Source organism: Salmo trutta, unplaced genomic scaffold, assembly GCF_901001165.1.
Source record: "Salmo trutta unplaced genomic scaffold, fSalTru1.1, whole genome shotgun sequence".
NCBI classification, from domain to species: domain Eukaryota; kingdom Metazoa; phylum Chordata; class Actinopteri; order Salmoniformes; family Salmonidae; genus Salmo; species Salmo trutta.
In genome coordinates this window covers 565,264-581,621 of record NW_021822384.1, presented here as the reverse complement: position 1 = coordinate 581,621, position 16,358 = coordinate 565,264, and the positions used below count along the sequence as shown (strand labels likewise).

General features: G+C 44.9%; 2 protein-coding genes across 4 annotated transcripts in view; both read left to right on the top strand.

Annotated features, from left to right (window-relative positions):
- LOC115182072 (nuclear pore complex protein Nup107-like) overlaps window positions 1–5,227 on the top strand; it is a 30,163-nt gene extending 24,936 nt beyond the window's left edge. Inside the window, exons 20-26 of one of the 2 annotated variants that reach the window (XM_029743722.1) lie at window positions 1,447–1,559; window positions 1,945–2,047; window positions 2,175–2,335; window positions 2,469–2,594; window positions 3,494–3,607; window positions 3,761–3,928; window positions 4,998–5,227. In XM_029743722.1, coding sequence (XP_029599582.1) covers window positions 1,447–1,559; window positions 1,945–2,047; window positions 2,175–2,335; window positions 2,469–2,594; window positions 3,494–3,607; window positions 3,761–3,928; window positions 4,998–5,105 — 893 coding nt within the window. In that variant the 3' untranslated portion in view covers window positions 5,106–5,227. The remainder of the gene's footprint in view (window positions 1–1,446; window positions 1,560–1,944; window positions 2,048–2,174; window positions 2,336–2,468; window positions 2,595–3,493; window positions 3,608–3,760; window positions 3,929–4,997) is intronic. The other variant, XM_029743721.1, reaches the window with a different exon arrangement.
- Window positions 5,228–5,420: 193 nt separating this feature from the next.
- Window positions 5,421–16,358, top strand: LOC115182073 (solute carrier family 35 member E3). Of its 2 annotated transcripts, XM_029743723.1 has the most exons (6): window positions 5,422–6,148; window positions 10,576–10,591; window positions 11,302–11,396; window positions 11,885–12,043; window positions 15,281–15,363; window positions 15,677–16,358. In XM_029743723.1, exons 1-6 carry the CDS (start codon window positions 5,747–5,749, stop codon window positions 15,861–15,863), a joined length of 942 nt encoding a protein of 313 aa, XP_029599583.1. In that variant the 5' UTR covers window positions 5,422–5,746; the 3' UTR covers window positions 15,864–16,358. The 2 variants fall into 2 exon arrangements, with proteins under 2 accessions (XP_029599584.1, XP_029599583.1); XM_029743724.1 differs by lacking the exon at window positions 10,576–10,591 and having other exon boundaries at window positions 5,421–6,148; window positions 11,286–11,396.

The window sequence follows — 16,358 nt, the reverse complement described above, 5'->3', positions numbered from 1 at the left end:
TAAATGACTGTTATCTAGCTGGTCAGAGTGAAGAGACTATAAATGACTGTTATCAAGCTGGTCAGAGTGAAGAGACTATAAATGACTGTTATCAAGCTGGACAGAGTGAAGAGACTATAAATGACTGTTATCTAGCTGGTCAGAGTGAAGACTATAAATGGCTGTTATCTAGCTGGTCAGAGTGAAGACTATAAATGACTGTTATCTAGCTGGACAGAGTGAAGAGACTATAAATGACTGTTATCTAGCTGGTCAGAGTGAAGAGACTATAAATGACTTATCTAGCTGGTCAGAGTGAATAGACTATAAATGACTTATCTAGCTGGACAGAGTGAAGAGACTATAAATGACTGTTATCAAGCTGGACAGAGTGAAGAGACTATAAATGACTTATCTAGCTGGTCAGAGTGAAGAGACTATAAATGACTGTTATCAAGCTGGACAGAGTGAAGAGACTATTAATGACTGTTATCTAGCTGGTCAGAGTGAAGAGACTATTAATGTAGGTTCAATTTCATTTCTACATTTAAAAAAAAATATATATATTTGGTTTTAGTAATTTCAATGTCTATTTAAGATCGTTTATATCCACCCCCATAAAACATAAAAACCAAAACCACATGATAAATACTCCAGCGAGGGTTGAATGGGCCCGTGGGCCAGATGTTTGACAACCCTTAGTGTGAAGCTACAGAGTCACACAGTCTGACATTCCTCTGAGATTCTACAGCCGCCAATTCAATGAGGTTTGTAACTATATTAAAATAGGCCATGCAGATGTTCTCTTTTCTGCAGCTATGGACTGTAGGAAGGTGGGAAAACCCTACAGTCCATATATATATATATATATATATGTATATGTATGTGTGTGTGTGTGTGTGTATATATGTGTGTGTGTGTATATATATATATATATATATATATGTGTGTGTGTGTGTGTGTGTGTGTGTGTGTGTGTGTGTGTGTGTGTATATATATATGTGTGCTATTTCTATGCTTCCCGTTCATAAGTTTCATTTTTTTGTCTTTATAGGTGTTGTGCACCAGTTTCAAACAGCTGAAAATACAATATTTTTTGGTTATTGATAATATATTTCAGTGGTTTAGATGCTACAATCATTCTCTACAGTATACATACTTATTTTGTCCTATAAACTGAAATTAGGTGAACTATTTTAATTTTAGCAACCAGGAAATTGCAGAGCATATTGCAAATGTTTAAAGGTACAGGTATCTAACTGTTGTGTTGTGGTCAGGTCTGGACGTGGCAGCAGTCTTTTAAAGGTACAGGTATCTAACTGTCCTGTTGTGTTGTGGTCAGGTCTGGGCGTGGCAGCGGTCTTTTAAAGGTACAGGTATCTAACTGTTGTGTTGTGGTCAGGTCTGGACGTGGCAGCGGTCTTTTAAAGGTACAGGTATCTAACTGTCCTGTTGTGTTGTGGTCAGGTCTGGACGTGGCAGCGGTCACTAAGATGGTGGTGGAGAACATCAGAGAGAGAGACACTGAGGAGTTCGCTCATCATGACCTCACCCCTGCACTGGACACTGGCACCTCAGCGGTATGAAACACACACACACACACACACACACACACACTGGCACCTCAGCGGTATGAAACACACACACACACACACACACACACACACACACACACTGGCACCTCAGCGGTATGAAACACACACACACACACACACACACACACACTGGACACTGGCACCTCAGCAGTATGAAACACACACACACTGGACACTGGCACCTCAGCGGTATGAAACACACACACACTGGACACTGGCACCTCAGCGGTATGAAACACACACACTGGCACCTCAGCGGTATTAAACACACACACACACACACACACACACACTGGACACCGTCATCTCAGCGGTACGAAGGAGAAACACACACACCATGTGGTCATGTTAACCCTGTATCCCCCCCCAGGAGGACCAGAGGAAGATCGATGTGATTGATTGGCTGGTGTTTGACCCCGCCCAGAGAGCTGAGGCCCTCAAACAGAGCAACGCCATCATGAGGAAGTTCCTGGGTACGTTACACACAAGCTTCTGAAACAGATCGTTGTTCTCCCACACATAGACATTGTATTGGCTCTCCTTGTTTTTCAACCAGGCTGTTGATCCATTGTTCTCTGTCCTCTCTGCCGTCTCCTCCAGCCTGTAAGAAACACCATGCAGCTAAGGTGGTGTTCGCTAAGGTCCCCGAGGACTCCATGAGGGAGATATACCGCCAGTGGGAGGAGCTAGGCCTGGACACGCCCCTTCCCGCGGAGGATGAGAACGCCATCAGGGAACACCTGTGTGTCCGCGCTTACCTGGTGAGGGGACAAGCTCTCAAAGCGCTGTGATTGGCTCCACTGTATATTGAATGTTTTTAGAGAGGTCTCCTGTAGTTGTATAAGTGGTGTGTCTTCCCCCCTCCCCTCCCCCCCCCCCCCCTCCCCTCCCCAGGAAGCTCATGAGGCGTTTAATGAGTGGTTCCATCACATGAACTCCCCCCCTCAGAAGCCCAGCCTGCCGGCCCAGGCCAAGTTCACTGAGAAGGTGGCCTACGAGATGAAGGAGAACGAGTACCAGGTACCCAATACACCCTGTTCCCTATGTAGTGCATCATAGGGTTACCCAATACACCCTGTTCCCTATGTAGTGCACCATAGGGTTACCCAATACACTCTATTCCCTATGTAGTGCACCATAGGGTTACCCAATACACCCTGTTCCCTATGTAGTGCATCATAGGGTTACCCAATACACCCTGTTCCCTATGTAGTGCATCATAGGGTTACCCAATACACCCTGTTCCCTATGTAGTGCACCATAGGGTTATGGTTAAAACTAGTGCTCTATAGGAGGCCCAGGCCAAAATGAGTTTACTATGTAGGGGATAGGGTACCAGATACACAGTACAGTCTGATCCTAGATCAGTCTCTGTGTTATGGTAGAACAGGTGAGGTGTTTAATTTGTTTAGTGTAGCTGTTCCTAGATCAGTCTCTGTGTTATGGGAGAACAGGTGAGGTGTTTAGTGTAGCTGTTCCTAGATCAGTCTCTGTGTTACGGTAGAACAGGTGAGGTGTTTAGTGTAGCTGTTCCTAGATCAGTCTCTGTGTTATGGTAGAACAGGTGAGGTGTTTAGTGTAGCTGTTCCTAGATCAGTCTCTGTGTTATGGTAGAACAGGTGAGGTGTTTAGTGTAGCTGTTCCTAGATCAGTCTCTGTGTTATGGTAGAACAGGTGAGGTGTTTAATTTGTTTAGTGTAGCTGTTCCTAGATCAGTCTCTGTGTTATGGTAGAACAGGTGAGGTGTTTAGTGTAGCTGTTCCTAGATCAGTCTCTGTGTTATGGTAGAACAGGTGAGGTGTTTAATTTGTTTAGTGTAGCTGTTCCTGGATCAGATGAAGAACGCTAATGCCAACAATATTATTTAGCGTAATTGACCAGAAAAAAGTAAAAATGTGTGTAAATGACCTCTCCTGTAGCTGGAACATGACAGCTGGACCGGCCGTCTGGAGGCTCTGACTGAAGACGTGAAGGAGAGAATCTACAACGTCCTGCTGTTTGTGGACGGAGGCTGGATGGTCGACGTCAGAGAGGTCTGTCTGTAGCTGACTATTAATGGTAGTAACTGACAGTTGGTGGTATGAGGGCGCTGGGTTAGCATTTGAGGCTGTATTAGCTCTCTGTCTCCAGTACCACTGTGTTCTTTCTAGGTACAGGTTACTTCTACCACTGTCCTTCTATTCCAGGATACGGAGGAGGACCCAGAGAGAGGTCACCAGATGGTGCTGCTCCGTAGACTCTGTCTGCCCATGATGTCCTTCCTGTTGCAGACAGTACTGCAGAGAACACAACGTCACCAGGAGAGTCTCAGACTGGCTGACGTCATCGCCTCAGACCAACACCGTCTCTACGAGGTCTGGAGTTTAGAAATGATATTTCCATGGTCTGTAGTGGAGTTTAGAAATGATATTTCCATGGTCTGGAGTTTAGAAATGATATTTCCATGGTCTGTACTGTAGTTTAGACATGATATTTCCATGGTCTGTACTGGAGTCTGACCTGGGCTGAGGGCATCCTCTTCTCTCTCCTGTCTCCTGTCCTTCGTCTGCTACGATCTGCGACTACTCTGCTCTGAGGTGCTTCTCAAGTCTACTGTGGCTTTAAGGAAACACTCTTGACTTTCACCTAATAGTCTAGTGTGGCTTTAAGGAAACACTCTTGACTTTCACCTAATAGTCTAGTGTGGCTTTAAGGAAACACTCTTGACATTCACCTAATAGTCTAGTGTGGCTTTAAGGAAACACTCTTGACATTCACCTAATAGTCTAGTGTGGCTTTAAGGAAACACTCTTGACATTCACCTAATAGTCTAGTGTGGCTTTAAGGAAACACTCTTGACATTCACCTAATAGTCTAGTGTGGCTTTAAGGAAACACTATTGACATTCACCTAATAGTCTAGTGTGGCTTTAAGGAAACACTATTGACATTCACCTAATAGTCTAGTGTGGCTTTAAGGAAACACTATTGACATTCACCTAATAGTCTAGTGTGGCTTCCTCTCCTCCTTCATCTGGCACCTGTCCAGTTCTTTCACATCAGTACTGATGAAGGCAATGAGACGAGGAGAGGAGCCCACTTTAGACTATTGAAATGCACCACCAGTCAAGCTGGATCTCTGGGTAGACCGGAGGTTGAGTGTGAGCCTGGCCTAACGACTTCAATCAAATGTATTTATAAAGCCATTCTTACATCAGCTGATGTCACAAAGTGCTGTACAGAAACCCCCAGCCTAAAACCCCAAACAGAAAGCAATGCAGGTGTAGAAGCACTTCAACATTAGAGCTCAACACACTATCTTACAGCATCTCTCCCGCTGTCACTGTGTTGCTTTCTCCTCTTATCACTCGTCTACTTTCCCATCATCCTCTTCTTCTTTTTGATAACTATGTTCTCTCTCTCTCGGTCTCTCGCTCTCTTTCAGGTGTTCTCCAAGGATGAGCTGAGGAAGTTCCTTCAGAAGATGAGGGAGTCGTCTCTTCTCTTATTGGATAAGGGTCTGGACCCGCTGGGGTACGAGATCCAACCATAGATACACCCCACCCGGACATTTTGTTTCTTTTTTTATCATCTAGTTTTTTTTGTTGCCAAATTTAAGTCATGGAGTGAATGATTTTCTGCATTTTGTATACAATAAAAGTGACTTGACTGAAATATTGTTTGTCTTTGGGCCATGAACAGGCAGGATGCAAATATGTATCTGACTCTAGAAGAGTATAAGGAAGGTTTGAGACAGCTTGTACAGGTGGAGAAGACATGGTGTCCATGGGTAGGCGCTGTAGGACTCTGACGTGGCTGCTTCTCTCTGCAGAACACGGAAGTAAAGGTCGCGTCATCTGACGTCACTACTCCCGTTAAGTTGCAACCAGGCTCCCTTTCTGTATGATCCACATGCGATGGTATGAAAAGTATGAAAGCGTTGTACAACTGTACATGCAGGACCGGAACACTATAGAATGTAATGCCACTGTATAGGACCGGTAAATGTTTACGGAAGGGGATGTATGCCCGATCAGTCGGTAGTGTCGAAGCCTGGAGAGACCCCCGCAACTTTCCCTGATGTGTGGCAGAGGGTAGACATTTTGGCTGGTTTACATTAGCTAGCTAGCTTCATACTATACAGTACTACTGAAACCTGTATGTAGATTGTACAGGACGGTTATCAAGACGACCATGGCTAACCGACTGTCAGACCTTTTCTCGAACAGCCGCCTCGTCATTGGATTATTGGCCAACTTGCTATCATCGATATGCATCGTTTTCATCAACAAATGGATCTATGTTCACTATGGCTTCCCAAACATGACTCTAACTCTGATCCATTTCGTTGTGACATGGCTTGGACTATGGGTATGCCAGAAGATGGACATATTTGCGCCAAAGAGTCTCCAACCCACCAAAATTATCTGGCTCGCTCTAAGCTTCTGTGGCTTCGTGGCTTTCACCAATCTGTCTTTACAAAACAACACCATCGGTACTTACCAGCTGGCCAAAGTGATGACAACTCCTGTGATCATTGTCATACAGACAATGTACTACAAGAAGACATTCTCCACCAAGATCAAGTTGACTTTGGTAGGTAGGAGGTAGGGGGGTTTGCAATGTACAAATGCTGCTGCCTGCTGCAAAGTATCTAGCATTCCATACAGAATGGCAGATTGGCATTTAGATTACACCTTTTTATTTTTAATATAAAATACTTTTCTAATTGTGCAAACATTCCGAAGTTGAATTATACACAAACAAGCACACAAGTTTTAAGAAAAACTAACTTTTACAAACAGAGGTCTTGTATACATTAAATGATGCATATCATGTATGTTTCAAATGTAGTAGTGAGTTTCAGGGCATGTTTATTTTTAATCTTAATGATTGCAACAAAAAAAGATCAAGCTCTCTTTCAAAAAATAAATAAGGTGGTATAGTAGCCTTCATAAATCTGCGTTTGTGTATAAAGAATTTCAATAAAACAATTAAATTATTGACCAGGAAATTGAATTCATTATCTTGGAATAAACCAAATTTGACGTAATTTATATGTGAAATTGGCAATATTAATATTCTTTGAAAATAATAAATCCTATAACTCCACCCAGAAAGTGGTAATATAATCACAGCTAAATTAAAATATGTTTCGTAGTTCCAATGTCATTCCCACAAAACTGTACAGTGATTACGCTCTACATTGATGATTCATGTACTGGAGGCAGCTTTGCAGAGTGGTCACTAGCCGGCAAAGTCATACAATCTCTCTGTCCAGTATGAAGGACGTTGGAGGTACTTTCACAAGCAGATATCCATAGACTTCTAGTCATTACACCTACTAGCATGCTAGCAGATATCCATAGACTTCTAGTCATTACACCTACTAGCATGCTAGCAGATATCCATAGACTTCTAGTCATTACGCCTACTAGCATGCTAGCAGATATCCATAGACTTCTAGTCATTACGCCTACTAGCATGCTAGTAGATATCCATAGACTTCTAGTCATTACACCTACTAGCATGCTAGCAGATATCCATAGACTTCTAGTCATTACACCTACTAGCATGCTAGTAGATATCCATAGACTTCTAGTCATTACACCTACTAGCATGCTAGCAGATATCCATAGACTTCTAGTCATTACACCTACTAGCATGCTAGCAGATATCCATAGACTTCTAGTCATTACACCTACTAACATGCTAGCAGATATCCATAGACTTCTAGTCATTACACCTACTAGCATGCTAGCAGATATCCATAGACTTCTAGTCATTACACCTACTAGCATGCTAGCAGATATCCATAGACTTCTAGTCATTACGCCTACTAGGATGCTAGCAGATGTCCATAGACTTCTAGTCATTACACCTACTAGCATGCTAGTAGATATCCATAGACTTCTAGTCATTACGCCTACTAGCATGCTAGCAGATATCCATAGACTTCTAGTCATTACACCTACTAGCATGCTAGCAGATATCCATAGACTTCTAGTCATTACACCTACTAGCATGCTAGCAGATATCCATAGACTTCTAGTCATTACACCTACTAGCATGTTAGCAGATATCCATAGACTTCTAGTCATTACACCTACTAGCATGCTAGCAGATATCCATAGACTTCTAGTCATTACGCCTACTAGCATGCTAGCAGATATCCATAGACTTCTAGTCATTACGCTAATGCTAGTTAGAAACTTCCTTCAAACTGCGCGCATTAAGACATAGAAATGGTTTCCACTAGTTCATCTGACTCTGGGGAAGTAGTTAAAGGGCATCGTTGACAACATCCTGAAATACCCCTTTGAACCAGGGCTCCTGAGTGGTGCAGCGGTCTAAGGCCCTGCATCTCACTGAAAAACACCCAGGGTCCCTGCTCATCTGCGTGAACATGCCTTAGGCATGCTGCAAGGAGGCATGAGGACTGCAGATGTGGCCAGGGAAATAAATTGCAATGTCCGTACTGTGAGACGCCTAAGACAGCGCTACAGGGAGACAGGACGGACAGCTGAACGTCCTCGCAGTGGCAGACCACGTGTAACAACACCTGCACAGGATCGGTACATCCGAACATCACACCTGCGGGACAGGTACAGGATGGCAACAACAACTGCCCGAGTTACACCAGGAACACACAATCCCTCCATCAGTGCTCAGACTGTCTGCAATAGGCTGAGAGAGGCTGGACTGAGGGCTTGTAGGCCTGTTGTAAGGCAGGTCCTCACCAGACATCACCGGCAACAACGTCGCCTATGGGCACAAAAAACATTCATTGCTACAGAATGTAGTAATTTTATGTCAAAACGCATATCAAATGAGATTTTGTTTTACTACAATGTAAAAACAATTTAAACTGAGCCATGTTGGTTTAAAAAGCTGACTCTTCCAAATGAAAAATGGATCCATCGCTGGGTTCATACAAACCCACCTCTTCACTGACAAGTCGTGGTTTTGTCTCACCAGGGGTGATGGTCGGATTCACATTTATCGTCAAAGGAATGAGCGTTACACCGAGGCCTGTACTCTGGAGCGGGATCAATTTGGAGGTGGAGGGTCCGTCATGGTCTGGGGCGGTGTGTCACAGCATCATCGGACTGAGCTTGTTGTCATTGCAGGCAATCTCAACGCTGTGCGTTACAGGGAAGACATCCTCCTCCCTCATGTGGTACCCCTCCTGCAGGCTCATCCTGACATTACCCTCCAGCATGACAATGTCACCAGCCATACTGCTCGTTCTGTGCATGATTTCCTGCAAGACAGGAATGTCAGTGTTCTGCCATGGCCAGCGAAGAGCCCGGATCTCAATCCCAATGAGCACGTTTGGGACCTGTTGGATCGGAGGGTGAGGGCTAGGGCCATTCCCTCCAGAAATGTCCGGGAACTTGCAGGTGCCTTGGTGGAAGAGTGGGGTAACATCTCACAGCAAGAACTGGCAAATCTGGTGCAGTCCATGAGGAGGAGATGCACTGCAGTACTTAATGCAGCTGGTGGCCACACCAGATACTGACTGTTACTTTTGATTTTGACTCCCCCTTTGTTCAGGGACATATTATTACATTTCTGTTAGTCACATGTCTGTGGAACTTGTTCAGTTTATGTCTCAGTTGTTGAATCTTGTTATGTTCATACAAATATTTACACATGTTAAGTTTGCTGAAAATAAACGCAGTTGACAGTGAGAGGACGTTTATTTTTTTGCTGAGTTTAGGTGTCCATAACGTTAGGTGATGTGTGTCTGTCTACTAGGTGTCCATAACGTTAGGTGATGTGTGTCTGTCTACTAGGTGTCCATAACGTTAGGTGATGTGACTTCCTGTGTGCCTGTCTACTAGGTGTCCATAACGTTAGGTGATGTGTGTCTGTCTACTAGGTGTCCATAATGTTAGGTGATGTGTGTCTGTCTACTAGGTGTCCATAACGTTAGGTGATGTGTGTCTGTCTACTAGTTGTCCATAATGTTAGGTGATGTGTGTCTGTCTACTAGGTGTCCATAATGTTAGGTGATGTGTGTCTGTCTACTAGTTGTCCATAACATTAGGTGATGTGTGTCTGTCTACTAGGTACCCATAATGTTAGGTGATGTGACTTCCTGTGTGTCTGTCTACTAGGTGTCCATAACGTTAGGTGATGTGTGTCTGTCTACTAGGTGTCCATAACGTTAGGTGATGTGTGTCTGTCTACTAGGTGTCCATAATGTTAGGTGATGTGACTTCCTGTGTGTCTGTCTACTAGGTGTCCATAATGTTAGGTGATGTGACTTCCTGTGTGTCTGTCTACTAGGTGTCCATAACGTTAGGTGATGTGTGTCTGTCTACTAGGTGTCCATAATGTTAGGTGATGTGACTTCCTGTGTGTCTGTCTACTAGGTGTCCATAATGTTAGGTGATGTGACTTCCTGTGTGTCTGTCTACTAGGTGTCCATAACGTTAGGTGATGTGTGTCTGTCTACTAGGTGTCCATAATGTTAGGTGATGTGTGTTCCTGTATGTCTGTCTACTAGGTGTCCATAATGTTAGGTGATGTGACTTCCTGTGTGTCTGTCTACTAGTTGTCCATAACGTAAGGTGATGTGACTTCCTGTATGTCTGTCTACTAGGTGTCCATAATGTTAGGTGATGTGACTTCCTGTGTGTCTGTCTACTAGGTGTCCATAACGTTAGGTGATGTGACTTCCTGTGTGTCTGTCTACTAGTTGTCCATAATGTTAGGTGATGTGACTTCCTGTATGTCTGTCTACTAGGTGTCCGTAATGTTAGGTGATGTGACTTCCTGTGTGTCTGTCTACTAGGTGTCCATAACGTTAGGTGATGTGTGTCTGTCTACTAGGTGTCCATAATGTTAGGTGATGTGACTTCCTGTATGTCTGTCTACTAGGTGTCCGTAATGTTAGGTGATGTGACTTCCTGTGTGTCTGTCTACTAGGTGTCCATAACGTTAGGTGATGTGTGTCTGTCTACTAGTTGTCCATAACGTTAGGTGATGTGACTTCCTGTGTGTCTGTCTACTAGGTACCCATAACGTTAGGTGATGTGACTTCCTGTGTGTCTGTCTACTAGTTGTCCATAACGTTAGGTGATGTGTGTCTGTCTACTAGGTGTCCATAATGTTAGGTGATGTGACTTCCTGTGTGTCTGTCTACTAGGTGTCCATAACGTTAGGTGATGTGACTTCCTGTGTGTCTGTCTACTAGGTATCCATAATGTTAGGTGATGTGTGTTCCTGTGTGTCTGTCTACTAGGTACACATAACGTTAGGTGATGTGACTTCCTGTGTGTCTGTCTACTAGGTATCCATAATGTTAGGTGATGTGTGTTCCTGTGTGTCTGTCTACTAGGTACACATAACGTTAGGTGATGTGACTTCCTGTGTGTCTGTCTACTAGGTGTCCATAACGTTAGGTGATGTGACTTCCTGTGTGTCTGTCTACTAGGTATCCATAATGTTAGGTGATGTGTGTTCCTGTGTGTCTGTCTACTAGGTGTCCATAACGTTAGGTGATGTGACTTCCTGTGTGTCTGTCTACTAGGTATCCATAATGTTAGGTGATGTGTGTTCCTGTGTGTCTGTCTACTAGGTACACATAACGTTAGGTGATGTGACTTCCTGTGTGTCTGTCTACTAGTTGTCCATAACGTTAGGTGATGTGACTTCCTGTGTGTCTGTCTACTAGGTGTCCATAATGTTAGGTGATGTGACTTCCTGTGTGTCTGTCTACTAGGTACCCATAACATTAGGTGTGATCCTCAACTCCTACTATGATGTGAGATTCAACCTCCTGGGGATGGTCTTTGCCACACTAGGAGTGTTCGTCACCTCCCTCTATCAGGTGGTAAGTAGTGATGCTTTGAAGTGCACTTGGACCTGGTGAACACTACAGTCTATGGGTGAACCGGCTCTCTTCCAAATGGCACCCTATTCCCTATGAGTCCTGGTCAAAAGTAGAGCACTTGAAAGAAATAGGGTGCTAGTTGGGATGCAGCCACACTAGAACACCTTAGTGGACTTTCTTGCCTTATTCATACCTCTTATTATCAAGGTGTATTGTACTACTATCTCAGGCCTCATAATTGATTGATAATACATCTCTCTCTCTCTCTCTCTCTCTCTCTCTCTCTCTCTCTCTCTCTCTCTCTCTCTCTCTCTCTCTCTCTCTCTCTCTCTCTCCCTCTCTCCCCCTCTCTCCCCCCCACCTCCCTCCCCACCTTCCTCCCTCTCTCCCACCACCTTCCTCCCTCTCTCCCCCCACCTCCCTCCCTCTCTCCCCCCACCTCCCTCCCCACCTTCCTCCCTCTCTCCCCCCACCTCCCTCTATCTCAGTGGGTAGGTGTGAAACAGCATGAGCTCCAGGTAAACTCCATGCAGCTACTCTACTACCAGGCCCCCATGTCCTCTGCCTTCCTCCTCTCCCTCGTGCCCTTCTTCGAACCTCTCTCTGGGGAGGGGGGCATCTTCGGACCCTGGTCCTTCCCAGCACTGGTAAGAGACAGAGACGGGGGGAGGGAAAGAGAGACCACCGATCAGTTAGCTAATGGATAGTACACCTAATCAGAACTCAGCATTAACTCTGTCACTGAGTTATTCTACAGTTTCCTCTCTCTCTCTCTGAGACACACAGGGAAACATACTTGGAAGAACTCAGCATTAACTCTGTCACTGAGAGTTATTCTACAGTTTCCTCTCTCTCTCTGAGACACACAGGGAAACATACTTGGAAGAACTCAGCATTGACTCTGTCACTGAGAGTTATTCTACAGTTTCCTCTCTCTCTCTCTGAGACACACAGGGAAACATACACTGCTCAAAAAAATAAAGGGAACACTTAAACAACACAATGTAACTCCAAGTCAATCACAGTTCTGTGAAATCAAACTGTCCACTTAGGAAGCAACACTGATTGACAATAAATTTCACATGCTGTTGTGCAAATGGAATAGACAACAGGTGGAAATTATAGGCAATTAGCAAGACACCCCCAATAAAGGAGTGGTTCTGCAGGTGGGGACCACAGACCACTTCTCAGTTCCTATGCTTCCTGGCTGATGTTTTGGTCACTTTTGAATGCTGGCGGTGCTTTCACTCTAGTGGTAGCATGAGACGGAGTCTACAACCCACACACGTGGCTCAGGTAGTGCAGCTCATCCAGGATGGCACATCAATGCGAGCTGTGGCAAGAAGGTTTGCTGTGTCTGTCAGCGTAGTGTCCAGAGCATGGAGGCGCTACCAGGAGACAGGCCAGTACATCAGGAGACGTGGAGGAGGCCGTAGGAGGGCAACAACCCAGTAGCAGGACCGCTACCTCCGCCTTTGTGCAAGGAGGAGCAGGAGAAGCACTGCCAGAGCCCTGCAAAATGACCTCCAGCAGGCCAAAAATGTGCATGTGTCTGCTCAAACGGTCAGAAACAGACTCCATGAGGGTGGTATGAGGGCCCGACGTCCACAGGTGGGGGTTGTGCTTACAGCCCAAAACCGTGCAGGACGTTTGGCATTTGCCAGAGAACACTAAGATTGGCAAATTCGCCACTGGTGCCCTGTGCTCTTCACAGATGAAAGCAGGTTCACACTGAGCACGTGACAGACGTGACAGAGTCTGGAGATGCCGTGGAGAACGTTCTGCTGCCTGCAACATCCTCCAGCATGACCGGTTTGGCGGTCATGGTGTGGGGTGGCATTTCTTTGGGGGGCCGCACAGCCCTCCATGTGCTCGCCAGAGGTAGCCTGACTGCCATTAGGTACCGAGATGAGATCCTCAGACCCCTTGTGAGACCATATGCTGGTGCGGTTGGCCCTGGGTTCCTCCTAATGCAAGACAATGCTAGACCTCATGTGGCTGGAGTGTGTCAGCAGTTTCTGCAAGAGGAAGGCATTGATGCTATGGACTGGCCCGCCCATTCCCCAGACCTGAATTCAATTGAGCACATCTGGGACATCATGTCTCGCTCCATCCACCAACGCCACGTTGCACCACAGACTGTCCAGGAGTTGGCGGATGCTTTAGTCCAGGTCTGGGAGGAGATCCCTCAGGAGACCATCCGCCACCTCATCAGGAGCATGCCTAGGCGTTGTAGGGAGGTCATACAGGCACGTGGAGGCCACACACACTACTGAGCCTCATTTTGACTTGTTTTAAGGACATTACATCAAAGTTGGATCAGCCTGTAGTGTGGTTTTCCACTTTAATTTTGAGTGTGACTCCAAATCCAGACCTCCATGGGTTGATAAATTGGATTTCCATTGATTATTTTTGTGTGATTTTGTTGTCAGCACATTCAACTATGTAAAGAAAAAAGTATTTAATAAGATTATTTCTTTCATTCAGATCTAGGATGTGTTGTTTAAGTGTTCCCTTTATTTTTTTGAGCAGTATACTTGGAAGAACTCAGCATTAACTCTGTCACTGAGAGTTATTCTACAGTTTCCTCTCTTTCTCTGAGAGACACAGGGAAACATACTTGGAAGAACTCAGCATTGTGAGTCTGTTCAGAACATGATGAATGTCGTGGCCTTGGTTGGTTCAGGGATGGTGAAGTTGTAATCCCACTACCTGACTCATACTGCATGACTGGGGTAAGATACTTTAAGACCAGACCTAAGCAGATGGGCCAGAGAAACCATCAGCTCTTGCATGCAAGGTTAGAAGGAGGGGGAGACTTTGGGGGAATTCCTGGCTTGGCCTAAATATTCAAATAGTTTATTTTGTTAATGTAAATTATTTTGAGAGCGAGAGAGAGGTGTTTGATACTTTCAGTTTATCTTCAGAATGAGTGAGAGACTACATCCTGTGATGGATTACTCATATAAGATGAGTCACTGAAGGCACACAAGCACTAGTTCTCTACGGACATGTCAAAGCATGTTCAGCTGTGTGTGGCCAGTAGTCTGCCCAGCAACCAAACCTGCCACTAGGTCAAAGGAGCTCACTTCAACACCGTTGTTCTGACCCCTAAGGTCTACAACCCTCCACTTCCACCCCCTGGAGATAGACTAGTTATAACAAACAGTGGTAAAATACTGATGTTGCTAATGCTGCTAACATGCTACGGTGCTGTTGTTACTTGTATCTCTTTCCTCCAGGCCATGGTGATGCTAACATGTTGTTGTATCTCTCCTCCAGGCCATGGTGATGCTAACATGTTGTTGTATCTCTCCTCCAGGCCATGGTGATGCTAACATGTTGTTGTATCTCTCCTCCAGGCCATGGTGATGCTAACATGTTGTTGTATCTCTCCTCCAGGCCATGGTGATGCTAACATGTTGTTGTATCTCTCCTCCAGACCATGGTGATGCTAACATGTTGTTGTATCTCTCCTCCAGGCCATGGTGATGCTAACATGTTGTTGTATCTCTTTCCTCCAGACCATGGTGATGCTAACATGTTGTTGTATCTCTCCTCCAGGCCATGGTGATGCTAACATGTTGTTGTATCTCTCCTCCAGGCCATGGTGATGCTAACATGTTGTTGTATCTCTCCTCCAGACCATGGTGATGCTAACATGTTGTTGTATCTCTCCTCCAGGCCATGGTGATGCTAACATGTTGTTGTATCTCTCCTCCAGGCCATGGTGATGCTAACATGTTGTTGTATCTCTCCTCCAGGCCATGGTGATGCTAACATGTTGTTGTATCTCTCCTCCAGGCCATGGTGATGCTAACATGTTGTTGTATCTCTCCTCCAGGCCATGGTGATGCTAACATGTTGTTGTATCTCTCCTCCAGGCCATGGTGATGCTATCTGGCCTCATAGCCTTCCTAGTCAACCTGTCAATCTACTGGATCATAGGGAACACCTCTGCTGTCACGTATCCTTTTGTTCTGGCTGGAGGTCAAGGGTCAACCACAGGACTGTCACAAAAATGTCAATTAATCTGTCCTCGATTCCTCACATCATCTCTCCTTCTCAAAACTCATTGAAGAATAAGGTCAGAGTGGAGGGACCTTTGACCTTCTCCTCCAATATTGTTGATAAGGAGGCGAGGAGATATGATGTGAGGAATCACCATGACAACTAGTATAACTCTGGGGTCAATATTACAAAGGTGTGTATGTGATAAATTTCAAATTCACTGTGTGCGCCTTCTTTTTTAACTTGACCTTAACCGTGAACTCCTACAGCTACAACATGTTTGGCCACTTCAAGTTCTGCATCACCCTGTTGGGGGGCTATGTTCTCTTCCAGGACCCCCTGTCTCTAAACCAGGGCTTGGGCATCCTCTGTACCCTCGCTGGCATCCTCTCCTACACCCACTTCAAGCTGGCAGAGCAGGAGGAGGGCAAGAGCAAGCTGGTCCAGAGGCCATGATAGGCCCACCGGAGTGCCAATCCATAGAAGCTGCTGCTCTCATTGGTTGCTCGACAACTCACTGGTTCCCTAGGATTGTTTGAGGGAAGGGCCAGGTTGGAATCATAGAACTAGAGGTTGGAATCATAGAACTAGAATTCTATAGTTGGAATGTGATTGTTGAGTGAAAGGGGAACTGGCCAAACAGTGAGATAAAGGGAGATAGTTCTGTCAGGGAACACTAATGATCATGTTTTATAAGATAATGATGATAATACACTGCTAAAGAAGTGGAATGTATACTGTATTGGAAGATGTGGAAGCTCAGCAAGCCTAGTATTTAAATTGGTTTTGCATTACTCAAGATGCTGTCTTATATTTCAGTATTTTTGCCGGGAACGATAAAAGAGAGGACAACTTGCTCTTAACAATTTCCAAATGCTGAAGATACTTTTGCATTATTGAATGATTTTTTTTTTCATACTGTGATCTTCAATAAATGGTATTTTATTGATA